Source organism: Vulpes lagopus, chromosome 4 (assembly GCF_018345385.1).
Source record: "Vulpes lagopus strain Blue_001 chromosome 4, ASM1834538v1, whole genome shotgun sequence".
Taxonomy (NCBI): Eukaryota; Metazoa; Chordata; class Mammalia; order Carnivora; family Canidae; genus Vulpes; species Vulpes lagopus.
Genome location: NC_054827.1, coordinates 37,272,476 through 37,298,838, shown reverse-complemented (window position 1 = coordinate 37,298,838; position 26,363 = coordinate 37,272,476). Strand labels below are relative to the sequence as shown.

At 44.1% G+C, this 26,363-nt stretch overlaps 1 protein-coding gene across 7 annotated transcripts in view; it reads left to right on the top strand.

Moving 5' to 3' along the window:
* Positions 1-22,687, top strand: part of SH2D4A (SH2 domain containing 4A) — a 68,614-nt gene extending 45,927 nt beyond the window's left edge. For 6 of the 7 annotated variants that reach the window (XM_041752945.1, XM_041752944.1, XM_041752942.1 and 3 more), the window contains 2 exons: positions 20,717-20,937; positions 21,425-22,687. In XM_041752945.1, the coding sequence (XP_041608879.1) occupies positions 20,717-20,937; positions 21,425-21,517 (314 nt within the window). In that variant the 3' untranslated portion in view covers positions 21,518-22,687. Of the gene's footprint in view, positions 1-20,716; positions 20,938-21,424 lie in introns of those variants that run through there. The other variant, XM_041752941.1, reaches the window with a different exon arrangement.
* Positions 22,688-26,363: the final 3,676 nt, after the last annotated feature.

Here is a 26,363-nt window from a genome sequence, read left to right as displayed (position 1 = left end):
TTATTCCTAGGTATCTTATGCTTTTGGGTGCACTTGTAAATGGGATTGTCTCCTTAATTTCTCTTTCTTCAGTCTCATTGTTAGTGTATAGAAATGCCTCTGATTTCTGGGCATTGATTTTGTATCCTGCCACACTGCCGAATTGCTGTATGAGTTCTAGCAATCTTGGGGTGGAGCCTTTTGGGTTTTCTAGGTACAGTATCATGTCATCTGCGAAGAGAAAGAGTTTGACTTCTTCTTTGCCAATTTGAATGCCTTTTATTTCTTTTTGTTGTCTGATTGCTAAGGCTAGGACTTCTAATATTATGTTGAATAGCAGTGGTGAGTGAACATTCCTGTCGTGTTCCCGATCTTAGGGGAAAGGTTCCCGGTGTTTCCCCATTGAGAATGATATTTACTGTGGGCTTTTCATAGATGGTTTTTAAGATGCTGAGGAATGTTCCCTCTGTCCCTATACTCTGAAGAGTTTTGATCAGGAATGGATGCTGTATTTTGTCAAATGCTTTCTCTGCATCTATTGAGAGGATCATATGGTTCTTGGTTTTTCTCTTGTTGATATGATCTATCACATTGATTGCTTTACCAGTGTTGAATCAGCCTTGCATCCCAGGGATAAATCCCACTTGGTCATGATGAATAATCTTCTTAATGTACTGTCGGATCCTATTGGCTAGTATCATGTTGAGAATTTTTGCATCTCTGTTCATCAGCGATATTGGTCTATAATTCTCCTTTTTGGTGGGGTCTTTGTCTGGTTTTGGAATTAAGGTGGTGCTGGCCTCATAGAATGAATTTGGAAGTATTTCATCCCTTTCTAATTTTGGAACAGCTCTAGTAGAATAGGTATTGTTTCTTCTTTAAACATTTAATAGAATTCCCCTGGAAAGCAATCTGGCCCTGGACTTTTGAGTCTTGGGAGGTTTTTGATGACTGCTTCAATTTCCTCCCTGGTTATTGGCCTGTTCAGGTTTTCTGTTTCTTCCTATTCCACTTTTGGTAGTTTGTGGTTTTCCAGAAATGCATCCATTTCTTCTAGATTACCTAATTTATTGGCATATAACTGCTCATAATGTTTTTAAAATCATTTGTATTTCCTTGATATTGGTTGTGATCTCTCCTTTTTCATTCGTGATTTTATTACTTAGAGTCTTTTCTATTTTGTTTTTAATAAGGCTGGCTAATGGTTTATCTATCTTATTAATTCTTTCAAAGAACCAACTCCTGGTTTTGTTGATCTGTTCAGTCTTTCTGGTCTCTATTTCATTGAGCTCTGCTTGAATCTTTATTAACTCTCTTCTTCTGTTTGATGTAGGTTTTATTTGCTATTCTTTCTCCAGTTCCTTTAGGTGCAAGTTTAGCTTGTGTACTTGAGTTTTTTTTCCAATTTTTTGAGGGAGACTTGTAATGTATTTCCCTCTTAAGACTCTTTTTGCTGTATCCCAAAGATTTTGAATGGTTGTATCTTCATTCTCATTAGTTTCCATGAATCTTTTTAATTCTTCTTTAATTTCCTGGTTGACCCTTTCATCTATTAGCAGGATGCTCTTTAACCTCCATGTGTTTGAGTTTCTTCCAAATTTCTTTTTTGATTAAGTTCAAGTTTCTTTCTTTTTTTTTAATTTTTATTTATTTATGAGAGACAGGAGAGAGAGAGAGAGAGCGGCAGAGACATAGGCAAAGAGAGGCAGGCTCCATGCAGGAGCCCAACATGGGATTCGATCCTGGGACTCCAGGATCATGCCCTGGGCCAAAGGCAGGCACACAACAGCTGAGCCACCCAGGTGTCCCAAGTTCAAGTTTCAAAGCATAATGGTCTGAAAATATGCAGGGGACAATCCCAATCTTTTGGTATCAGTTGAGACCAGATTTGTGACCCAGTATGTGGTCTATTCTGGAGAAAATTCCATGTGCAGTTGAGAAGAATTTGTATTCAGTTGCATTTGGATGTACAGTTCTGTAAATGTCTGTGAAATCCATCTGGTCCAGTGTATCATTTAAAGCTCTTGTTTCTTTTTTTTTTTTTAAGATTTTTATTTATTTATTCATGAGAGACAGAGAGATAGAGAGAGACAGAGACACAGGCAGAGGGAGAAGCAGGCTCCATGCAGGGAGCCCGAAGCGGGACTCGATCCCAGGTCTGCAGGATCAGGCCCTGGGCTGAAGGTGGTGCTAAACTGCTGAGCCCCCCCGCCACCCCCGGGCTGCCCTAAAGCTCTTGTTTCTTTGGAGATGTTGCGCTTAGAATATCTGTCATTTGCAGAAAGTGCCGTGTTGAAGTCTCCCAGTATTAGTGTCTTATTATCTAAGTATGTCCTTACTTTGGTTATTAATTGATTGATATACTTGGCAGCTCTCACATTAGGGGCATAAATATTCATGATTGTTAGGTCTTCTTGTTGGATAGATCCTTTAAGTATGATATAGTGTCCCTCTTCATCTGTTACTACAGTCTTTGGGATAAACACTAATTTATCTGATATGAGGATTGCTACCCCAGCTTTCTTTTGAGGACCATTTGCAGATGGTTCTCCAACCTTTCATTTTCAGGCTGTAGGTGTCCTTAGGTCTAAAATGAGTCTCTGGTAGACAGCAAATAGATGGGCCTTGCTTTTTTATCCAGTCTGAAACCCTGCATCTTTTGATGGTATCATTAAGCCCATTAATGTTCAGAGTTACTATTGAAAGATATGAATTTAGTGTCATTATAATACCTATTCAGCCCCTGTTTTTGTGGATTGTTTCCTTGGACTTTCTCTTTCTTTTACAGAGTCCCCCTTAATATTTCTTGCAGAGCTGGTTTGGTGGTCACATATTCTTTTGGTTTCTGCCTATCTTGGAAGCTCTTTATCTCTCCTTCTATTCTGAATGAGAGCCTTGATGGATAAAGTATTCTTGGCTGCAGGTTCTTCTCATTTAGGACCTGAATATATCCTGCCAGCCCTTTCTGGCCTGCCAGGTCTCTGTGGAGAGGTCTGCTGTTAAACTAATATTTCTCTCCATATAAGTTAGGGATCTCTTGTCTCTTGCTGCTTTAAGGATTTTCTCTTTATCTTTGGAATTTGCAAGTTTCACTATTGAATGTCGATGTGTTGAACAGTTTTTATTGATTTTAGGTAGGATCTCTCTATCTCCTGGATCTGAATGCCTGTTTCCTTTGCCAAATTAGGGAGGTTCTCAGCTATGATTCGTTCAAATATGTTTTCTGGTCCTCTGTCCTTCTCAGAGCCCTCTGGAATCCCAGTTAAACGTAGATTTTTCCCTGAGGCTGTCATTTATTTCCCTTAACCTTTCCTCAAGGTCTTTTGTCTCTTTTTTCCTCAGCTTCCTTCCTTGCTATTAATTTGTCTTTTATGTCACTCACTCATTCTTCTACTTCATTAACCCTCATCATTAAGACCTTCAGTTTGGATTGCATATCATTTAATTGATTTTTAATTTCAGCCTGATTAGATCTAAATTCTGCAGTCATGAAGTCTCTTGAATCCTTTATGCTTTTTTTTCCAGAGCCACCAGTAGCTTTAAAATTGTGCTTCTGAATTGGCTTTCTGACATCAAATTGTAATCCAAATTCTGTAACTCTGTGGCAGAGAGTACTGTTTTTTATTCTTTCTTTTGTGGTGAGTTCTTCTTTCTAGTCATTTTGCTCAGTGCAGAGTGGCTAAAAACGAGTTGTACTGGAAAAAGGAAGGAAAAAAAGTTTTAAAGAAAGGGGGTACCCTCTGGTTCTATATACTGTAAATCCCTCGTCTTCCCCCTGGAGCTTTCCAGTGCTGCTCCATCAAGAACTTGCTCTTTCCTGCCCTTCTAGCTGGTCTTCTGGGAGAGGGGCCTGCTGTGCTGATTCTCAGGTGTGTGTACCTGGGGGAGCTGCCCTGCCCCCTGCCTGCCAGGTGCATGGCTCAGTGGGAGCTGTTTATCCTGTGAGGCCGCTGTTCCCCTGGAGGCTCCACTACATCCCAGGCACACGGTGATACCAGGAGGAAAAACCACACTGGCAGCGGCCAGCCTTCCAGCTCTGGAGTCAGTTCTCGTAGTAACTGCTGCAGCTCCCAGTCCACACCGGCCTGGATACTCCCTGGGGTGGCAGTGGATGCTGATCTGCACAGCTTGGGGGCGCCCTACGGCAGGAGAGTCCTCGCTGTCCTGTGCCCTCCCCCCCTCCTCCTGTCCCCTGGGGGAGCGCAGGATCACTAGCTGTGTCTGCTCCAGCGCCCTGGGATCCGGGGCCTGTGCTGCTGGAATCGCGCTCTGGGGCCGGGGCTCCTGGAGGCAGCAGGGCGCAGACCCTCCGCGGGGAGCCCCTACCTGAGCTGCTCCCCGAGGCCCCGCCGCGTGCGCTCCAGCCCTTGACCGAGCTCGGCCTGCGGTCTGCGGCGCGTGCTCCCCTGGGCGCACCTCCTCTGTTAGTGACCCCAGGAGACTGGAGGCTCCACTGCCCCTCCTGTGGTTCTGCCGGGTTTCCCTGCTAAGCGTCTTTCTGTCTGGGAAGAATCCAGTGCAGAGTTTTTAAAGTTCCTGCTTCTCCGGCACTGGGCTTTCCTCTGCCGCCGGCCCAGCTCCTTGCGGGCCCCTCCCCCACTTGATTCTTTATTATTATTATTTTTTCCGCCTTCCTATCTTGTTAGAAGTGCAGACTCCTCTCTCTGTAGCGTTCCAGATATTCTCTCTAAGTCTCAGGTCGAATTCGTAGGTTTTCAGGATAATTTGAAAGTTATCTAGGTAAGTTAGTGGGGACAGGTTACTTGGGGACCCTGCTCCTCTACCATCTTGCCCCGCCCCCAATTCTGTTACTTTTATCTAAGCTTCCATTAAGCATTAAACACACTGCCAGGTAGATGAATGGATAAAGAAGATGTGGTCTATGTATACAATGGAATATTAGCCATTAGAAATGACAAATACCCACTATTTGCTTCAACGTGGATGGAACTGGAGGGTATTATGCTGAGTGAAGTAAGTCAATTGGAGAAGGACAAACAGTGTATGTTCTCATTCATTTGGGGAATATAAATAATAGTGAAAGGGAATAAAAGGGAAGGGAGAAGAAATGAGTGGGAAATATCAGAAAGGGAGACAGAATATGAGAGACTCCTAACTCTGGGAAACGAACTAGGGGGGGTGGAAGGGGAGGAGGGCGGGGGGTGGGGGTGACTGGGTGACAGGCACTGAGGGGGGCACTTGACAGGAGGAGCACTGGGTGTTATTCTGTATGTTGGTAAATTGAACACCAATAAAAAATAAATTTATTATAAAAAAAAAAGAACACACTGATAGTTGCTAGAGGGGAGGTGGTGGGAGGATGGGAGAACAGGTGACGGGGATTATGGAGGGTGCTTGGCGTGCTGAGCACAGGATGATGTGTGGAGGTGCTGAATCACTATACTGTACACCTGAAACTAATATCACACCGTATCTTAACTAACTGGAATTTAAATGAAAACTCTGTAAAAAGAGTGTAAACTAGGAATACTGAAATGAAAGGTCATCATCTTATGCTCTGCTGGAGGAGGCAGCGGCCTCTGACCAGCATCAACGCCTCTACCACCTTAGTGACAAAGTCGAGGCAGGGAGCATAAAAGGGAGGTGGCATTTTCAGGTCTTTGACCAGGCTTGGGAAGCCTTTGTTCAAGCTGAAATTTGGAGCCACATGATCTCTTTCCTGGGCCAATTCTCCCTCCAGAACATGAGTACCCCCTCCATAGCAAACAGACTCTTCTTTGATATTCTAAGGCTTATTCTATCCAACATCATGGAAAAAGCATTCTCCCATCAACCATGAGAAAACAAAGTATAGAGGTGAAGGTAGGAGTTATGTGTCTGTGCCAGAAACTAGGAATACATTAGGGACCAACTAAAGGAAGAGAGTCACACCAGGTTGCTACAAGGGAGGGCACAAAAAGGACAGAGAATGTAGCACTGAAGGTTGGGCATGCTTCAATAATACTACAAATCGTTTATTACAAATCCTATAATTTGCCTTTACCTGTTAAGACTCTTGAAACCATGATCTCAAAACTTAGAAAAAGAAGAACTCAGAAGAGATCTGAAAAGTTTCTATCTTTGTTGGAGATAATTTAATGTGCTGGGTTAATTTAATGTGCTTGAAATCAAGATGGGTTTGGGATGAGGAAATAAGTCTGAGGGGAAAAAGGAATTCAGATTACTATGAACTGCCCAGATTTTGCATTTGTCAGGGAGATCCAACCAGACCTTGGTCTCCTCAGTTTTCCAGCTCCTCCCCATACAAGCACATACAGGGTTATACCATTGGCCAGAAAAATACTTGCAAGTTCACTGGTCAATAGCTTTCCTTGGGAGGCTAAGGAAACATCCTACGAGCACTTTTTTATCCTCTTCCTTGATAATGCAAATTGCCTAAAAATGCCTACTCTATCCTTGGTCCAAATTATCATTCACTCCGAACAACTGGGAATTGAACTTTGCTTAATATGCTCCCACAAAATGTAATGTTTTGCTTCTCAGGGTAATGAGAACAAGAATGTGATGGAATTTAAAGGAAGGAAACGGTGAGGAACCTCTGTTGACCAAATGAGCAAGGGTAGTGATGATATGAGAACAATAATGACAGTATTACCTTGTATTTTAAAAGCACCTTTCTCCAAAAGGCTCACAGTGCTGTAGATTTTCTCTTTTCCTTGATGATTGAAAAATAAAATTAGATGCATTCTTATTAACATGCAAAAAAACAAAACAAAACAAAACACACTGCCAGGTGTGTTTGTTGGAACCTGAGCAGATACTACCTAATAAACCATTTCTTCTTTTTTTTAAGATTTTATTTATTTATTCATGAGAGACACAGATAGAGACAGAGAGGCAGAGACACAGGCAGAGGGAGAAGCAAGCTCCATGCAGAGAGCCCGATGTGGGTGGGACTCGGTCAGGGACTCCAGGATCACGCCCTGGGCTGAAGGCGGGCGCCAAACCGCTGAGCCACCCAGGGATCCCCTAAACCATTTCTTAATATGACCCCAGAAACTGGATTTATTCAAGCCCTCTGTCTAGCCAGCACACAGTTCACTGTCTTCTCAGTTTCTTGGACTTCAGGCAAAGAAGTGGTTTCTTGCTTCAGTTGGCTTCTTTAAGGGTCTGTGGTTGAATTGGATTGAATGGCTCTATGTACAACAAAAGTGCTTTAGAACAAAAATAAGATTCTCTCACAGAGCACATTTGTCCTAAAGGGTATCTTGGTTTGAATCATGTTGAAGGCTTCTCTCTTAGTGAGTATCATGTCATACATAAATATACCCTCAAAAATAGGCTCCCAAACAAACAACATGGCAACCTTCTAAAAAGAAAAAAATTATTTATAGTGGGCTTTCTGTTAATGGGCTGCTTTTAAGTCAGATCACTATGGAACTGTCTAGCTTTCCTTGAAAATACATGTTCTTTGGTGATTCAGGCTTTAGTGACCCCAGAGGAGCACCTCTCCCTCTTAGGACTGAGTCATGAGCCTCCTTCCTTTCCATTCTTCCCTTCAGAAGACATTGGAAGAGGGGCCCCTGGGTGGCTCAGGGGCTGAGTGTCTGCCTTCAGCTCAGGTCATGATCCCAGGGTCCAGGGATCAAGCTCCACATCGGGCTCCCAGGAGGGAGCCTGCTTCTCCCTCTGCCTAAGTCTTTGCGTCTCTCTCTGTGTCTATCATGAATAAATAAATAAAGTCTTTAAAAAAGAAAAGAAGACATTGAAAGAGTGACATCAGTGTCAGAAGAGGAATGTTTCATGTTGCCTTTCCCCCCCCCCCCTTTTTAAGATAAGCTCTGACAAAGTCAGTACTTTATCGTTTCTGTGTCTTTGGACAGAAGATGTCATTATTCTTGATTACAAGCCTAGTAGGTCATTCTAACAATAGGAAATGAGAAATTTAAAATGTTGGTTGATGTTTAAAAATCCTGGTACTTTGACAGGCAACTCCATTTGAAATAGTTGCTTAAAGCTAGGAAGAGAAATTTGGACTAAAAATCCAGTTGGAGCTTTGGTTAAAAAATAAGTTGAGTTTTACATATAATAACTTATTGGTCACATATCTTAATATTTTTGAAATATAATTGTTTATTGATCATGAGCTCTGTTTGAAATAATAGATTGGTAGTTCTTCTATATTGGTTTACCATCTTCCATTATCATACACTCCATAAGTTGCCTTTCTTTGTTTTTTGGTGGTTTTTTTTTTTTTTTTTTAAGATTTTATTTATTTGGGAGGCAGAGAGTGAGTGAGCAAGACAGCATGAGTATGGTGAGGGGCAGAGGGAGAGAGAGAAGCAGATTCCACGGGGCTTAATCCTGGGACTCTAGGATCATGGTGTGAGCCAAAGCAGATGAGTAGCCAACTGAGCCACCCAGGCGCTGCCCCTACCGCTTTCAAGATTTTTATTTATCCATTTGACAGAAAGTATGTACAAGCAGGGGGAGTGGCAGGCAGAGGGAGAGGAGAAGCAGGCTCTCCACTGAGCGGGGAGCCCAATGCGAGGCTCGATCTCAGTACTCCAGGAACATAACCTGAGCCAAAGGCAGACATATAACCTACTGAGCCACCCAGGCGCCCCCAAAAGTTGCTTTTCTTATGTTACTGTTTTGGTCAGCTAATTTTTCCCCATGGAATTTCACACTTTTACCCTTTTCTTTTCATTAGCTTTAGACAGGATGGGAATGGTTAGAAAAGGACAAGGGAACTGAAGATTACTGGTCTCTGGTGTGTGGGGCTGGTGAAAGGTGGCATGCTATAAGTTAGAAGAAGGAACACAGCAGTATCAGGAAATTAAGGGGAGAAAAAGAGGAGAGACAATGAGCTTATTTGGGATATCATGAGTTTGAAATGTCTTTGGGGCAGTCATGTGAAAATATCCATTTGGTAATTGGATTAACAGATCAGTTCTAGAGATAATAGATTGGAGTCATCAGTACACAATGAAAAGCATGGGAGGGGATGACATTTTCCAGGAGTGAACTGGAAGGAATAAGAGAAGACCAAGGACAAGACCCCAGGAAGCACTAACAACAGTGTGATGGCAAAGAAGAGCAGAGACCCCACATCGATGTGTCAAGTTTCCTTTCCCACTCGGGGTCATGACAAGGCAAATACCTGGCCCTGGGTGCCACTTCAGCAGGCAGTAAAGTAAGGCATTTCCTCTGATCTCCTAGATGTAAGAACTTGGAGAATCCCAAGTGCAAGAGAGATTCTGAAATGCAGTGCTGAACTCTACTTTGTGAGCATCTTTTGACGATCTCAAGCACATCTAGATATGTGGTCTCCCCACTACTCTCTCAGGAAGCTTTTTTCACAGAGGCCATGGGGTCTCAACTTTCACTGCCGTTTTTGGTGCAGCTCCATCTCAAACCACATTCCCCACAGAACCCTACCTTGATCATTGCTTTCCATCACATGTTCCTGTTCTGTCCCTGACACACCACACTGGCCCCTTTTGTAGGGCCTTTGCTGAAGATCCTTCTATGTCAGCATCTTAAGGAGATGGCTCACATGCCTGGAGGCCTGATGGGTCCCAAATCTGTTGGGTGGGCTAGCAGGCTGGAGACACAGGGAAGACTAGCAGCCCGAGTCCAAAGGCTGAACTCTGGCAGAATCCATCTTGCTCAGGGAAGGTCAGTCAGTATTTTTTTAAGGCCTTCAGCTGATTGGATGAGGCCTACCTACACTATGGAGGGGTTCTCACCCTTCATATAAAACATAATTTTTTTGATCATGGAATATTTTGAACAAACAGAGAGTACAAAGGAGTCTATTACACCAGTGATGTAACAAATGTTATATCTACTTTCCAGGATACAATAAATGTTAGAAGCCATAGTTACTTCATATCTGTTTTTCTTATGAAGAAATAAAGCCCTAAAGAATGAAGGCCCTCTCTTTTATTTCCTTATTGACTCTACTTACTTCTCTCCCAGGGGTGAACCACTCTTTTGTTGTCTTTTTTCATCCATATTTTTATACTCTCATTACATATGTATGTATGTGTGCATTTTTGTAAAATATATTGAAATATATATAAAACACATATATCTGCTTCTATAAAACATGCAATATTGTGTTTAACATTTACATAGTGTCATGCTATAGGCCTTCCTCTGCAACTTGAATTTTCTTCCAACATTATGTTATGTAGATTTGTCTTTGTTTATAAATGTAGACTGGCTCATTCATTTTACCAATTGTGCAGTATGTTATAATATATGTATTATATTTTGTTGGAGCTGTAATTTTTTGAGGGTCCCATGTGCCAAGCATTACATCGAGCACTTTAAAGAAAGTAACTTTTATTCCTACTTTATGGAATAAGAACCAAGGAACTAAGATGTTAAGTTCTTTTTAGGCTTCTACCATTAGTGTCAATATTCAGAGCCAGATCTATTTAACTTCAAATCCCCAGCATATCTGACCATTAATAGGGGGAACACCCGTGTCATGCCTTTTATATAACTTAAATATAAATCAGTGAACAATAATACCACAGAGATATGTTTCTCTAATAAATGGATGTGTTCACTAAATCTCAGTCTGTGGTGAAGTAAAAGTGTGAAGAAACCTTCATGCAGCATAAGTTTTGTCCCATCCCCCACCTATGAGAATAAAGAAAAAGCACATTTTTGTCCAGACACTATTTTGCTCACTCTCAGGTAGAATTTCAAGAAGCAGATATGTAACATTCAGATCTTTAATACAGTGCTCCAAGGCCACAAGGGCTTAAAATAATAGAAATGGAATCTATATTATGATTGTGGTAGTGGTTACCTAACTGCATACATTTGTCAAAGTTGATCATTTACACACTTAAGATTGGTAAATTTTATTGTACATAAAAATCATATCTCAAGCTGATTTTTAAAAAATATAAAGCCCAAGAAGTACAGTTTTCCTAGCTCTTACTATAGAAAGATAGTGCAGTTGACCCTTGAACAATGTAGAAGTTGAGGTGCCAACTCCTTGCACAGTTGGAAATGCACAAATAAATTTTGGCTTCCCAGAAACTTAATGACAAATACCCACCGTTGACCAAAAGCCTTACTAATAACATCAACAGTCAACACATATTTTGCATGTTCTGTGTATTACGTACTATATTCTTATAATAAATTAGAGAAAAGAAAACATTATTAAGAAAATCATAAGAGAATATACATTTACAGTATTATATTTATTTCTAAAAATCCACATATGAGGGACCCACACAGTTCAAGCCTGTGGTGTTTGAGGGTCAACTGTGTGGTATAGGTTTGGCACAAGACTCCCAAGTCCAGATCACCTAGGTTTGAGCTATGTTCTCTTTATTTACTTATTTTTTTAAAAAAATATTTTATTTATTCATGAGAGATACAGAGAGAGGCAGAGGCAGAGGGAGAAGCAGACTCCCTGTGGGGAGTCCGATGCAGGACTCAGTCCCAGGACCCGTGATCATGACCTGAGCCAAAGGCAGACGCTCAAACACTGAGCCACTCATGCATCCCATGCTCTCCTCTTTAAAAACAGGGATGATAATATCTATACTGTAGAGTAGTTTGTTTTTTTTTTAAAGCAAATCAGCTAATATATTTAATGTGCTTACCACAGTGCCTGGTACATAGTGTTTCTGTTATTATGACTTACCAGAACTGAACATCTAAAGAGTAAGTTTGCCCTTCCTGTTCTCTCCACCTTTCTCTTCATTATTAAAATCCTCATCTTGCCACAAATATTGTCGTAACAGCATCATGACAATACCATATACAAGGAATAAGTGGCACTTCAATAAAATGGATCTTAATTACTGCTAAAACTGGCCTCTGCTCTTTTGACAAGTATTTATTTAGGGCCTGTCCTTAAAAATCCCAGAACCCAAGAGGTCACCCCAGAAGGCAACAGGAATTTGGAAGGACAAAAGGACAACTGCAAAACAGGGAATTAAGTTGTTTGGAAAAGTTGAACAGAACATGGCCTGTCAAGTTTGGGAGGGAAGGTGTGGTGAGATGGGGGTGAGTCCTAGACTTGCTACAATAAACTCTTCTATTCTCTAGATTTAAAATCTTCTGAATACTGTAATTAAGTCTGTTTGGTTTTGTTTCCTTAAGAAGGATTGTTTTCTTTTCCCTTTGTCCCCCTTCTCGCATCCTGTTAGACTCTCTTGACCCTGAAATACAGTCCTTGTTTCTATTCATTTTCTTCTTCCATCTGGTCACCGTATTATAGCAGTCTTTAAGACACCCGTTATGTTGCAGAATGTTTGTACAGTGGAGATGAGTGTTGGAGAGTCCTTGTGGCTAAATTTAATGTCTTGAAAAGTCATATTACTTACTGTGGTTCCTGATTATGAGTATCCAGAATGTGCAGATATATAAGTAACTGTACTCACTAACATGCTTTTTTTACACTTTTTCAAGCAAAGAGCCAACAAATAGATAAAATTGAAGTTTGAAAGCCTGTTCAGAAACCCACAGACTCATTTCTTCATTCTCTCCATTAGCATATCCCATCTCCTCTGAATATATGACAGTGTTTAGGAGCTTAGAATTCACCAGGGGATGGGAGGAGGAAGGTGGTTTATCCAGCAATAGTAGATAAACAAATTTCTGATTTAGAAATTTTCTAATTGCTTCTGTTGTTAGAGAATTGGCGTATTTGCTTTTCGCATCAATAGTCGATCATTACTCCTCTGAAATGTAATGTAATGCATATTTCCTTATTCAAATATGGATATAATTAGCCTGCTGCTGAAATGTTTCCATCCTGATCCATTTCTTTGTGGATATCTTTTTCTGTCATGGTTTATAATTGAACCTGCCTCTAAATTCTTTAGTCCCAATATTTTATATTTTAAGCTACTTAAAAAGCAAATCCCTTACACACCTGTGGGATTTCAGTATAGTTCACACTGAAGCTATTTTGAATGCTTCCATTTTTGACACATCCCTCCAACGTTTCCTTCTCCTTAGAGAGCAGGTGCTGGGTGTTTCTGTGGAGGCAGCTGCTCTCTGGGACTTCAGTTCCCTGAGCCATGCCGGCCCGTCCAGGTGGAGTCCTGGCTCCCACTCCAAGGGCACCTGCCAGCCCACAGCCCCTGCCGCTGGGGCCCTGGCCCCCCAGGGCGAGTGCACACACAGGAGACATTGCACACACAGAGCATCACAGAAGCTGCCCAGGATTTCCTTCAGGCTAAAATGTTAATGAACCTGGGAACTGGCACTCATAGTGATATCTGTCCTTCAACTTTTTGGCTGAGGGGTGGCGATTTCTTAATTGTGGGGCCGTCAAGCTCACAGGGAGCCTTTCAAGCTTCTGTCTTACTAAGCACATCTGGCCTCATGTGATTCCTAGGCTTCATGTGGCCAGCAGCAGGACTCCTAGTCACTGTGAGTGGCAGGAAGGACAACTGCAGGTCCCTTCCCCGGCAGTCCCTGTCCTACCCTGGAGAGGGATCGCCATCGCTTTAGCATGGAGCCTGGGCATCTGCCTACATTCTAGCACAAAGACTTCATCTACAGTAATCATGAAAGCACTTTGAATTATTCTATGTAGTTCTCTTATCTGACTGCTTAGCATTTGTTCAGATTTCCCAAGTATCTGCAGAGGAAACATAGAGAGGGTAACATTTATTACCTCTTTATTACCCTCTTATATACGTTTATTCAGTCTTGAAAAGAGATCATTTTTCTGCAGCAAATACTATGCACTATTGTGGGGTTTTTTTTCTGGAAGACCTTGACTTTTCTCATAAATTACCCAGTGCAGCAAACTGGCTGCACAAACATTAGTATGTATTTCCATTAATGTTGGGAATAGTACATTAATCCTAAAGGCCTTGCTTACTTGAGTTTTTAAAATAATGCCCTTGAGTCCTCACCCTAGTGCTGCCAGCCACTGAGTGACATGGCCTGCTTGTGCCAGGTGCCCCACGCTTCCCATTACTGATGCCCAGGGCTCAGTCTTGTGGCTTCACTCTCTGTTCTTGGAGCGACCAAGACAGAACCCGCAGACAAAGGAAGGACAGACTGGATGGATGAGGGGCAAAAGAAGGTGACTTGCTTTGGGGGTTTGACTTCAGATTTTTTATGGAAAGGGGGATTCTGGTATTTAGAGAAGTACTTTTATTTTTTTATTTTTTTTAAAGATTTTATTTATTTTTTCATGAGAGACACAGAGAGGCAGAGACAGGCAGAGGGAGAAGCAGGCTCCATGCAGGGAGCCCGACGTAGGACTTGATCCTGGGACTCCAGGATCAGGCCCTGCGCTGAAGTCAGCACTAAATCACTGAGCCACCCGGGCTGCCCGAGAAGTACTTTTGATCTGTACTCTTATTGCCAGAGTTTCTTTGTCATCACATGGTTTGATTATAAAACATGGACACTCTTTCTCTATGTTGGGCAAGGACACAGCAGAGGATAGTGGTTAAGAGCACATCTCCAGGGCCAAGTCCCAGCTCCCACCAGCCAGTTCTGCGCCCTCAGACAAGTCACATGACTTTTGAACTTCTATGTAATGCAGACAATGATATTACCTGCCTCATAGAATCATTCAAAAGGTTTGTGAGCTAATGTATGTGAAGTACTTAGTGCCGAATGTGACACACAGTAAGCCCTAATTAATAAGTGTTAGCCATTAAGGTAATGAAGAAAGAACAAGTGATGTAATTTTAATTCTAGATTCATTAAGGAAACATTATGAATAACTTCGAAAGCTCTACTTTTCCTCATCTCAAAGGGCCGGAGACCTCAAGGATGAAGCTCGATGTGATAGTGGATCTCCCTCCATATACAGGATCTAGTACAGGTCCCAGAGCTTCTCTGAAAGTACTTCCTTTAGGTACTAGGGAGCTTAAAAAAAAAAAAAAGGCATAAAATAAGAGCTAAAGTGGGAAAATATAGAGCTCATGTCCAACATTAAGACCTCCTGTGGATAATGTGTGCATCTGGCAGGGTTGCTACTTGGAAATAAGTTCTTCTAAGACTCAGCTTTCTGGGGCACCTGGGTGGCTCAGTCAGTTAAGCATCTGCCTTTGGCTCAGGTCATAATTCCAGGGTCCTGGGATTGAGCCCCACATAAGGCTCCCTGCTCAGTGGGGAGCCTGCTTCTCTCTCTGCCACTCCCCCTGCTTGTGTTCTCTCTCTCTCTCAAATAAATAAATAAACTCTTTAAAATAAAATAAAACTCTTTTTTTCTTTTTTCACCCATAATCTAGGCACTTTGCAATGTAAGACTTTGAGCTCACCTTAACAGTGGAGATGAGTTCCTTCATGAAAGTTATTTTAGCGCTGTCTCCTCCCTGCAGGGTATTCTGGGCAGCCCAAGTAGCAGAGAATGACAAATGACAAAAGAAGGAATGAGAACTTCTTGGCAGAGCTCTGGAAGGGCAGCCCCCAGACAGCTCTCAGCAGACTGTTGCATGGTCAAGGAGAATGCTGAAGCCTGTCTTGCTCAGGGGCTTCTCAGTCCCTGGAACCAGGAATCCTGAGCTTAGGGGAGGTGGCATAGGTCACTGATGTATGATTCTGCATCCAGGTGACTATACTTAAGTAATCACTGAAAAATGCATCATCTTTATGTTGCTTGGGTCAGAGGACCTGGGGAGCTCAGTCACCTGAGTGTCTTTCTCTTGATTTCAGTTCAGGTCATGCTCTTAGGGTCCTGGGATTGAGCCCTGTGTTGGGCTCTGTGCTCAATGAGGAGTCTGCTTTCGGATTCTCTCTTTCCCTCTAACCCACCCCCACCCCTACTCTATGTTGCCCAGGTCAGAAACGAACAACTCTTTGTGAAATAAATATTCATAATTTATTTTCAGCCAATTTCAGGAAAAATTCATGAGCCCAGTGGGGTTAAAAAACAAAATGCTTGAGTGAAAGACAAGAAACTTGAAACCATCACTAAACTAAACCTATAACCTAGAGCATATACCTCTTCTCCTTCAGTTTTCCCATCTGCATGACAATGGTAGTAATAGCAGTTCTGTTTATTTTGAGTTGTCTGAGAATTAAATGAGATAGTAAATGGAGGCACAGTGAGCAGCATGAAATGCTAGTACACAGGGGTAGTATTTTGGTTGAGTAGGAGAGAGCCTGAACTCTGGGGTCAGACTGCTTGGGTTCAAGACCAATGCTTTTTCTGGCCTGCCTAAGTGACCTGAAGCACATTGTGAACTCTCTCTCATGCAGGTTTTGCTCATCTGAGATTTCAGAGTAGGAACAGTCCTTGTTCATCCGGCTGCTTTGAGGATTAAATGAAGTAATGTGCCATTTGAGGAGTTCCAGACAGACATTAAGAACTCTATATGCTACTATTATTTGGTTACCTTTCATCTATTTTTAAACACGCATTTTCCAGATTCTGTAAATAGGTCATACAAATGTACACATATAAACAAAGTTGGTAGTGCCTTGGAGAAATGTATATATCCCTTGTCCCTATACATAACAATGTTCAGACTAGAGGCAGTGGTTGCATAGAAGTGTCCTAGAGAAGAAAGTTTCTGGCTTGGTGATAAGACAAAATTACTCATTAGATCTTTTCTGGGCATCTTGTAAGTGGCAGGTGCTGCGAGTGTGGAAGTAAATAAGATGCGGTAGTTGCCTCTAGGAGAGCACAAGGACGCGGGGCAAGGAGAAACAGAGTAGAATATACTGTGAGTGCTCTGATAGAGCTGTGGGTTGTACATGCCATGATAGAGGGGGAACCAGGTGAGACCTAGGGTAGACCAGGTGAGTCTCAGGTGGAGATGGGAACCAGGTGTAGAGCAACCTTGACTTACTGCTCAGGGAGAAGTCAGAAAGCTTCATGCTATGGAGTTGCATCTTGGAGAACAAGTAGGCATTTTCCAGAAGGAAGTGGTGGAGACCTGCCCTCCTTCTGTAGGGTGGTAGCTGCCACTTGGATTTCTAACTAGGGCCATGCTGGGGTTTCTAAGTTATATCAAGTATAGAAGGGTCTGTTCACCCTCTTTTGTGTAAAAAAAATAGTCCTCCTAGGCCTGTCATGGAGCTCTACCTTCACTCCAGGGGGTTTAAAGCCACCCTGTTTAATACAGTAGCCACTATTTATATGTGACTCTTTAACCAATATTAATTAAAATTAAATAAAATTAAAGGGTGAGTCCCTCAGTGACACTAGTTACATTCCAGGCCCTCAATAGTCACATGGGGCTAATGGCCTCCATATGGCCAGCCAGACATTTCCCATGCCACAGAACGTTCTATGGAACAGTACTGTCCTAGACAGTGCTCTGGCATCACTCAGAGAAAGAACTGGGACGTTTCTTTCTGCTGTCTCCCAATTCCTGCTGTTGTGAACCTCTGTGCTGGGTGTTCAGGCTCGCAGGGGTTTTAGCCAGCTCTGTCCCAGGCTGTTTGAGAGCTACAAGCTGCCCAGTAAGACCTTGTGCATGCAGTGACATCTTCTTCCTTCCAGATTGTAGTAGTTCTGACACACCCTGCCCAGATTCAACTTAAAATAGAGCATTGCTGAATATCTGGCTCATTTGAAAAACTGATGAAATAAAAGAAAGCTTTTTATTTACCCCTCTTCACTAGCACAGAAATCCTCCTGTGAACTCACATGGGCTTGGTTCTTATAATGTGTGTGATCAGAAAGGTGGTCAGAGGAAGGTTGCCTGGAGGCGTCCCTGCCTATAGGGAGCTGGATGAAGACTCCTGCTTCAGAATTCTTAGAGTCATGCTCCAGGGTAAGGAGATTGCCCTGTGCACAGAGATTAATGTCTGACACTGGGTTTTGTCTTTGTATTCAAGAATTCTCTCTGCATGCAGACAAAGCTCACTGCTTGGCAGCAATCATAGCCAGGCCTCCCTGCCTTCGATGGAATCATGACAAATTGTACAAGGACAAGTATCATCAGATGAGCCAAAAGACTATGCTCTTCAGGAATGATAATCCTGTTGTGAAGCAAAAAGAACAAAGTGTGGTCCCCACAGCACTTCACTTCTAAACGTCAGAATGATTGTATTCGAATCTCCATTATGACTTAAGATTTGCCACAAAATCATTTTATTGTATTCTTGTGTCTCTGGATATTACACAGTGCCAAGATCTGTGTGTAATGGGTAATAATTTCAGTTTGAGAGGCTTTTGGGAAGTTGGATTCACAGCTACTATCTGACCTGATTTTAGGAGGAATTTAACCTAACTTAACCCAGGTTTGGTTATAAGTTTCCAGAATAGCTTTCATTTTAGGATCTAAATCCATCTGGATAACATGCTGATGTTATAAATTATAACATCTACCCAATCTGTTGAAGTAACCTGGAATTTCAGAGTTAGCCTGTTGGGAAGTCTGGAAGAAGTTTTTCCAGAATGCTGCTTCTCCTTCACTCATTGTTTATGAGCCCCCTCACCGCTGAAAGGGAGTTTTCGGTGTCAGTGAAAAATATCCCTGGTTTCATAGACAATCAAATACAGAGTCATGAAACTTCAGTCATGTTTAGTGCCTGGGTAGGCTGGTTACCTGTTGCCTTGTTTCAGATTATGGTTGTCATCTGCAATGATCAGTAGGATTAGGTGTGTTTAGAAAGGTTAAACTAGACCAATGGAAGCAGCAGTCATATCTGTTGGCACTTATATGGGCATCATTTGAGTGCCTAACATGGAGAAGACAGCAGCTGACCCAAGAGGCTCACTCAGTATCAGTGGTGCTGCAGTTTCCATTGGCTCAGTCTCCTCAAGGAAGGGGCAGAAAGGTAACTAGAGACAATGGAGATCATGCACAGGCATCAGTAACCTGTAACCTTGTTGGGCGTCAGTGCAGTAGAGCTAGAGGCCCTAGAAGAGAGGCTATGACTCTTCTTCTCTTTCAGGGATATTTCCTATCTGTGAGTGAGGGGACCTGTCAAGCATTTTCAGCACCCCCAGTTCCTATCCTGGTGCTTCACTGGGGTTGAGCCTCACAGGGCTTGAGCGCTATAACTTTGAGGCATTGGCCCTGGGGCCCCCTGAAAGGTACATGGGACAAGAGAAAGCAGGGGGATTAGTTGGTTGGTATTGGCTGGGAGAGAATGGGTGATTTTTTTAAATCCCCACTTTTATTAAAGGTCTGTTTACAAAAAAGAGAATAGAAATGCTTTTTAAAAAAGATTTATTTATTTGAGAGAGTGAGAGAGAGAGGAGGGACAGAGGGAGAAGGAGAGAGAACCTTAAGTAGACTGCACACTGAGTGGGGAGCCCAATGTGGGGCTTGAGATCATGACCTGAGTTGAAACCAAGAGTCAGATGATCAACCTACTGTGCCACCCAGGTGCCCTGGAAAATAGAGATGCCACCCAGGTGCCCTGGAAAATAGAGATGCTTTTATCTGATGTCCTACTCTGGACACTTAAGGTTCAATTCTCAATTAACTTTACTAATAATAAGAATAAATGGCTATAATAATCTATCCATTGCCTTTTCACCAGAAGATTGTTTGCCTGGCTTTTCCCTAATAATAGGATACAGAATATCAATATGGAACAAACCATGGATTATGAGAAGCAAGAGCTTCTGTCTGCTGAGGCAAAAGGGATCACTAGGAGAGTGCCATTCCTCCCAAATCTGAGCTCACTTGAATAAGTGAATGACTTCACCATCTCTCCAACACATGTTTGCACACTCCCTATATGTCTCACAGCATTACTGATACATCTGATGAACTATACTAGGAATAAGAAGGCTCGAGAGTTTGGACTAGTTGGGGAAAAGGCTGGTCTGAATTAGTGTGAATTCATCTCTACTATATGTACATATAAAACTTCATATATATGAAGAGTTTTATTTTGAATATATATGAATACATAAATATAGAAGCATATATATAAATCCTTATGTATGTATATAAACTTTTATTCCTTTAAATGCCACTGAAGCATCATTTAAGAGTAGCTAGAGTAGAAAGCACTTGTCGATAGGGGTCCCTCCTGGTTTTATTCTTAACTTGCTGACTTCTAAGCCGGGGTCCTCAGCACAGCACTATTGATATTTGGGTTGGATGACTCTTTGGAGTGTGAAGCTGTCCTATGCACTGTAGGCTGTTTAGCAGCATCCCTGGCCTCTATGCAGTGGATGCCAGTGGCATCCCCTATCCATGACATTTCCAGACGGTGTCCTGGTTGAGAACCACTGTTTAAGACCGTGTAGGATAACTCTCCAGGCCACAGAGTCCTCACTAATAAACTGAGGAGGGCACCTTCCAGTCCCTTTCCAGAATTGAACACTTCCAGGATGCCTGTAAAGGGTCCTACCAGATTCAGAAGCCGTCAAACATCTGTGGTGTTATAACCAAGGGCACAGGTGGAAACATATTCTGAAGGTTAAACACTCTCATTGATATTATCCAGTGGCTTCTGTCGTTTCCCCTGCTTGCCCAGTCACCAAATACCAGGAGATGAATGATATTGTACTATATGCTTAAGAAGTCCCAATGGCAGGGATCCCTGGGTGGCTCAGCGGTTTGGCACCTGCCTTCGGCCCAGGGCATGATCCTGGAGTCCTGGGATCGAGTTCCGCATCGGGCTCCCTGCATGGAGCCTGCTTCTCCCCTGCCTGTGTCTCTGCCTCTCTCTGTCTGTCTCTCTGTCTCTCATGAATAAATAAAATATTTAAGAAAAAAAAAAAAAGAAGTCCCAATGGACTTGAAGTTGCTCTTAACTTTTAACTAAATGTTATCCACACAGCTACATTAACTGAAGAGGGTTCTCAAAATGGTTTGGCTGAAATACCTGCTTTTCTTTTCTACAGGGATTCTTACATTGAAGAGAGCAAATGAGCTCCTGAGCACCTGCGTACCGGGCAGCTTTCTGATCCGAGTCAGTGAGAGGATCAAAGGCTATGCCCTGTCCTATCTGTCTGCAGAGGGCTGTAAGCATTTCCTCATAGATGCCTCTACAGACTCGTACAGCTTCCTGGGCGCGGACCGGCTGCAGCACGCCACCCTGGCAGCGCTGGTGGACTACCACAAGGTGAAATGGCCTACACTGTGCGGTGGCGTCCTCGGCGGCCCTAGCAATGAAAGGCAATTACAAGAAAAAAGATTGAAATGGGTAATGGGGGGATTAGTCTTTGATAATTCTTCCGGATACTCTGGATTCTTAACTGCATTTCCTTTATCCTGGAACCTGGTCCCTCCTCAGATATTCAGGGAGAACCCGCTGAGGCAGAGAACATAGAAGATACTAAACATCGGTGCACAGACGGATCCCGTCTGAGACCTCTCTTGGGTAGAAGTCATGCCCAGGAGGGAAAAATCATACATGGCAATTTGCAGATGGGAAAAACCTCTTTTAAGATTGTCATAAATCGAGAAAGCTCCATGTAAATCAAGGGTATACAACAAGTTCTGTACTCTGAGGAGGCCGGAAGGGCATGGCATTATTATTTACAGTATCTTAACAGCCTGCCCTTCCCCATCCCCCCAGCCTGGTCTGATCTCTGCCTTCTGATTCACAGGAGGAACCCATAACTTCCCTGGGGAAAGAGCTCCTTCTGTACCCCTGTGGTCAGCAGGACGAGCCGCCCGACTACCTGGAACTCTTTGAGTGACAGCCTCCGTCGTGCTGCGTCATCCTCAGCCTCCATTGGGCTTTCCTCTGGGTAAACGCTGCTGAAACAGACATTTGTGTGTGAAGCCAACGTTACCCTGCAGCATAGCCAGGATTGATCAACAGCAAGGATGCTTGGAGCCCCACGGAGATCTCTCTTCTGCACTAATGCTGGAGTTAACCACATTGTATTCACTCCAAAAGTCAAGGGAGATGATCCCCAATTTCAGCAACTCCCTAACATGAAGTCTACAACCTTAATGATGTATATAAATGAACAAAGAATAAATGGAAACTTTCTAGGAATTAAGGCGTACTTCAAAACCCAGTAGCTCATGGTAACTATTTCATGACCTCTATACTCCCGCTTTGCATCATTTCAAAACATCTCAGGATTGTGTTTAGATTAAGTTCCACATTGGCTTTGGGGAGCTGGCAAAAAAGCCTTTACTGGTGGCTGAAATGACCCTGCAGACACATTCATTTATTATGCATGTTGGAGCCAGGATATAAGTAAGAGGCATTGAAAAACAAAAGTTGGGAATGGAAATCGAATGAGGAGTTTAAAACGGAGGAGAAGCTTAACATGTCCAGAAATACTGTGGACTGTAGGGGAGTGAGCAAACTGTTGTGCAGTTTTCTCATTCCGGACAACAGGACAGTGGTCACCCCATCTACTTTGGATCCATCCACAAGCACACCAAGGAGGTTGAAGTGCATGCATGTGTGAGTTGCTGTCAGTAGTGATAGGCCAGCACAGAAGAGCATGTTGTGGGCTGAGTGGTATCCCCAGAAAGGCAGGGAGAAGTCCTAAGCCCTGGTACCTGTGAACATGACCTTAGTTGGGAATAGGGTCTTTGCAGATGTGGTCAAGTTCATATCGGGTTCAGGTGGGCCCTCCATCCAATGACTGGCATCTTTATAAGGAGAGAGGGATTTGGAAACACAGAGGAGAAGCAACCATGGGGTGACACAGGCTGAGACTAGTGATTCCAGGGGATTTCCTGCAAGCTAGGGAACGCCAAGAAAAGCTGGCCACCCCCAGGAGCTAGGAGAGCAGTATGGCACAGATTCTCCTCGGAGCCTTAGAAGGGAATGTGGCCATGCTGGCACCTTGGTTTCAGACTTCCAGGCTCTAGATCTATAAGAGAATAAATTTCTGTTGTCTTAAGCCTCTGAGTTTATGATAATTTGTTGCGGCAGCCCTCAGAAACTAACACAGAAGTTCATGTCATTACAGAACCTGATGGGCATTATGTGCCGTTTGTTGCTCTACAGCCTTCCCCTGATGATGAAGGAAGGATGGGAGAGGAGAGTAGCCTCCCACCTGGCTCTGCAGTTCTGGGATGCAGGTTTGCTCAGGCAGGAATTGTATCCCACCTCCCTGCCATCTCCACACCCCCAACCCCTAGCAACTCTTGGGCCAGCCCAGCAAGGGCTGGAGTCACTATACCAGGGGTGCCCTGAGCCAGAGATGATGCTTCTGGGAAGGTGGAGATTCCCCTGCACTCCAGTCCTCCTCCTGGTGTCAGCACTCTTTCCAAAGGAGCAGAGGTGGTTCATGAGGTTCTTGGTTGGGTAAAACACTCACTGCCAGTATGAAAGATAGCCAGAGAAGACAGTGGGGTATGTGTGTATATGTGTGTGTATGGGTGTGTGTGTGCTTTAATGAGAAGGTTTTTAAACACAGACCATTGTAAAGTGTCACTTGAAATGTTCCCTGTGTACCTATAATCTGAGAGATGACTGTCAACTAGACATCTATCCAAGAGACCCTGTATTTAACCTTCATTTCAGTGATTAAATGGCCATGACTTTATAGAACTGCAAAGACAGCACGGGACAGGAAGTTACAAACTTCTATTCTGTCCCCATATCTTCCCACCATTAGCCTTCTGAGCTTCAGTTTTCACTTTTATTTTTTTTAAAAAAGGTATTTTTAAAAAATTGCAGTGTACCTGATATTTAACATTAAATTAGTTTCAGCTGTACAACATAATGATTTGACCTTTGAAACAATCTTTGACCACTGAAACAATCACCACTGTAAGTCTAGTTATCCATCACCTTACAAAGTAACAGAATTGTTTTTCTTGTGATCACTTTTAAGATCTACTCTCTTAGGGCAGCCCAGTGGCTCAGCAGTTTAGTGCCACCTTCAGCCCAGGGTGTGATCCTGGAGACCTGGGATCGAGTCCCACGTTGCGCTCCCTGCATGGAGCCTGCTTCTGTCTCTGCCTCTCTCTCTCTCTCTCTCTCTCACCGCCCCCCCCCCCCCCGTGTCTCTCATGAATAGATAAATAAAATCTTTAAAAAAAAACCTCTCTTAGCAACTTTTAAGTCTGCACTGTAGCATTATCAACGATTGTCACCATGCTGTGCGTCCCCATGGCTTACTGATTTTGTAACTGGAAGTCTGTACCTCTTGACCCCCTTCACCCACTTTGCCCACCTCCCAACCCTCCTTCCTTCTTGCAACCACCAATCTGTTTTCTGTACCTATGAGTTTGGCTTGGTTTTGTTTGTTGTTTAGATTCCACATATCAGTGAAACCATAGGGTATTTGTCTATCTCTTATTTATCTCAGTCACCATCATACCACTGAGGTCCATGTCACAAATGGCAAGATCTCATCCTTTTTTATGGCCAAGTAATATTCCATGGTGTACATACACCATATCTTTTTACCCATTTGTCTATGGATGGACACCTGGGCTGCTTCCATATCTTGGCAACTGCAAAGAATGCTGCAATGGACGTAGGGGGTACATGTATCTTTTTGAATTGATATTTTTGTTTTCTTTGGATAAATACCAGAAGTGGAATTACTGGGTCATATGGTAGTTCTATTTTAATTAAAAGAAAGTGTTTTTACTAGCTGAGTTTTATTCATCCAGTTCTGAAATCTTAAGGTTCTGAAATGAATAGAAAAGTACCCTGTTGTCACTAATCATTATGAAGACATACGATTCCAGCATCACCCTCTGCTTAAAATTATTCTGGAAGAAATAAGTATAGTCAGATCCAGATATAACGACACTAAGTAACTGTGGGATGTACTAAGTACTGTGAGATGGCTTAGAAAACAGGAAATGACCTGACTGAATTAACCTAACAGAATTCAGAAAGTGGTTAAAACCGAATGGGGTTGAGGAAGCCTGAATTCTCATCGTAGCTCAGCTATTGGATACGGTCTCCCTGTGTCTGACCCTCCTTGTGGCCTAAGGCAAGGATGTCCGAGCCCTGGTCCTGCACCCCGCCCTGCCCCCCACCCCCACCCCTTCTGCTGCCTCAGCAAGCTCCGCTCCTTGGCTGGCCTAAGGTTTCTGGTCCGGGGTGTTTCCCTGCTGTTACCCTCCAGGTCCGAGTTCCCAACACCCCAGTCGGCCGACTCTTTGGAACTGGGTGCAAATGCCTCTCACTGCCCATATCGACTCTCCTCTTTCTCAACAACTTCAGGGAGACTGTAGAATCTCCTCTTACAGTCGTCCCAGATTCTCTGGCTGCCACCGGTCCTCCAGGCCCTCACAATCATTAGCCCCCACCGGGTCACCTGTAGGCCCCTGGTCCCGGTCTCCCGCCCTCCCCAGCTGTGGAGGATGCGCACGAACGTCACTTTGTGCCTCTGGGTCACCAGCAGAGCTGAGCGATGCCAAGAAACGCCCGTGGGCCCAAACCTTGTGCCAAAGAAGGAGAAACACAGTTAAGAAAAAGGAGAACAAGTGGCAAGGGGCAGGGACAGGTCACTTCCAGCATCTTAGGGGCATCCATATCAAAAGTTGCCATTTTTAATCAACCATCCCTTTTAAGTGTAAAATAACGGCATGCGCTAATGTGGCAAAAATGTGCTTTTAGATTTAAAACCATTCGTGGCCGGAAGTCTCAGAGTGGCGGCTCCCTGTGGAGGCAGCTTTCCGCAGGCAGCGCTGTGGGCCTCACGCGGGGCGCCTTGGGACGCCGGCCGGTGGCGGACAAGGAGACAAGACGACCGACAGGGGCTGCGGGCCTCCTGGCTTTCCTGCCTGCGGGGCGGCGACGCGGTCAGTGCCTTCAAGGCGGGGGCTCCAGTTCCGCCGGCAGAGCTCGCCCGCCCTCCCGGGCCTCCCGCCCGCCTGCGCCCCCTCAGCCTCCCGCCCGCCCGCTCCGGGTCTGAGGTGTGTCCGCGCCGCGCCTCACCTCGCCTCGCCTCGCCTCGCCTCGCCTCGCGCCTCGCCTCGCCTCGCCTCGCCTCACCTCGCCTCGCCTCGAGCTGCTCCTCACCTCGCCTCACCTCGCCTCGAGCCGCTCCTCACCTCGCCTCGCCTCGAGCCGCTCCTCACCTCGCCTCACCTCGAGCCGCTCCTCACCTCGCCTCACCTCGCCTCACCTCACCTCGCGGCGCCCTCCGGCCTGTGCGCGCCTTGTGTCCTCACGCGCACCTGGGCTCCGGAGGCCTTCCCGGCCCCTCCCGCCCGGCGCCGGCCCTTCCTAGTGCCCCAGCCCAGGACCCCCGGAGGCCTCCCTGACGCAAGGGCTTGGTTTTCGGGTGGTGAAGACACACCGGTCCTGCGTTGGCTCCCTCTCGCGGAAAGTCCGGCAGGTGTCGGTGTGGCTCCGGGCTAGCTCACTAGCCAGCTGTGTGGAATCTTTTTTTTTTTTTTTAAGAGTTTTTGTTCATTTGAGAGACACACACACAGAGCACGAGCGATCGAGCGAGGGAGCACAAGCAGGGCGGAGGGTCCGAGGCAGGGGGAGAAGCAGACGCCCGCCGAGCAGGGGGAGGCAGGATTGCTGGGTTCTTGCCTCACCAGCCGAAGAATGAGTCTCTCAGACAAAGGAGACTGGATGAAGCCACGGAGGTTTATTAA